General features: G+C 53.0%; 1 protein-coding gene across 1 annotated transcript in view; it reads left to right on the top strand.

The window, feature by feature from the left end:
• The window catches only part of LOC119585323, a 35,507-nt gene that overhangs the window by 34,273 nt on the left and 796 nt on the right, over positions 1–438 (top strand). The window contains exon 4 of the mRNA XM_037933997.1: positions 49–301. Within this exon, the coding sequence (XP_037789925.1) occupies positions 49–301 (253 nt within the window). The remainder of the gene's footprint in view (positions 1–48; positions 302–438) is intronic.

Here is a 438-nt window from a genome sequence, read left to right as displayed (position 1 = left end):
AACCTCAAGATCCTCCCACTGACGACCATCCCAACTCTACCAAAACAGTTCTCCGTGCGGTCCGACAGCACCCAGAGCGAGCAGGGCCACCCAGCTGAAATCGCCATGCTGTCTGTCAACTCCATCTACTCCCTGGCTGAGAGCGGGTCCTTGCCTTCGCCCGGCTCCTCTCGCCTATCCCTGCGGTCGGAAATCTCCCACGGGCAGTCGCTCTACGCCAGCTCGCAGCCCATCGTCAGATCGAACTCAACGTCGGTTCCCTGTAGTGAGAAGTCGCCCAGTTTCAGGCTTACTGTGCCAGGTGAGAGGGCAGCGTTGAGGACGATTTTTTTCCCCTCTGATATAGGGATGAGTGAGGGAGGGGTGAATTAGATGAATGTTTGTTGATATAAATTTACGCATTAAAAGAAAAACTAATAAATCAGATATCATGGGTTC

The sequence above is a fragment of the Penaeus monodon genome, chromosome 19 (genome assembly GCF_015228065.2).
Source record: "Penaeus monodon isolate SGIC_2016 chromosome 19, NSTDA_Pmon_1, whole genome shotgun sequence".
Lineage (NCBI taxonomy): Eukaryota > Metazoa > Arthropoda > Malacostraca > Decapoda > Penaeidae > Penaeus > Penaeus monodon.
Note: the sequence above shows the minus strand (reverse complement) of the source record. Positions and strands in the feature narration are given on the sequence as shown.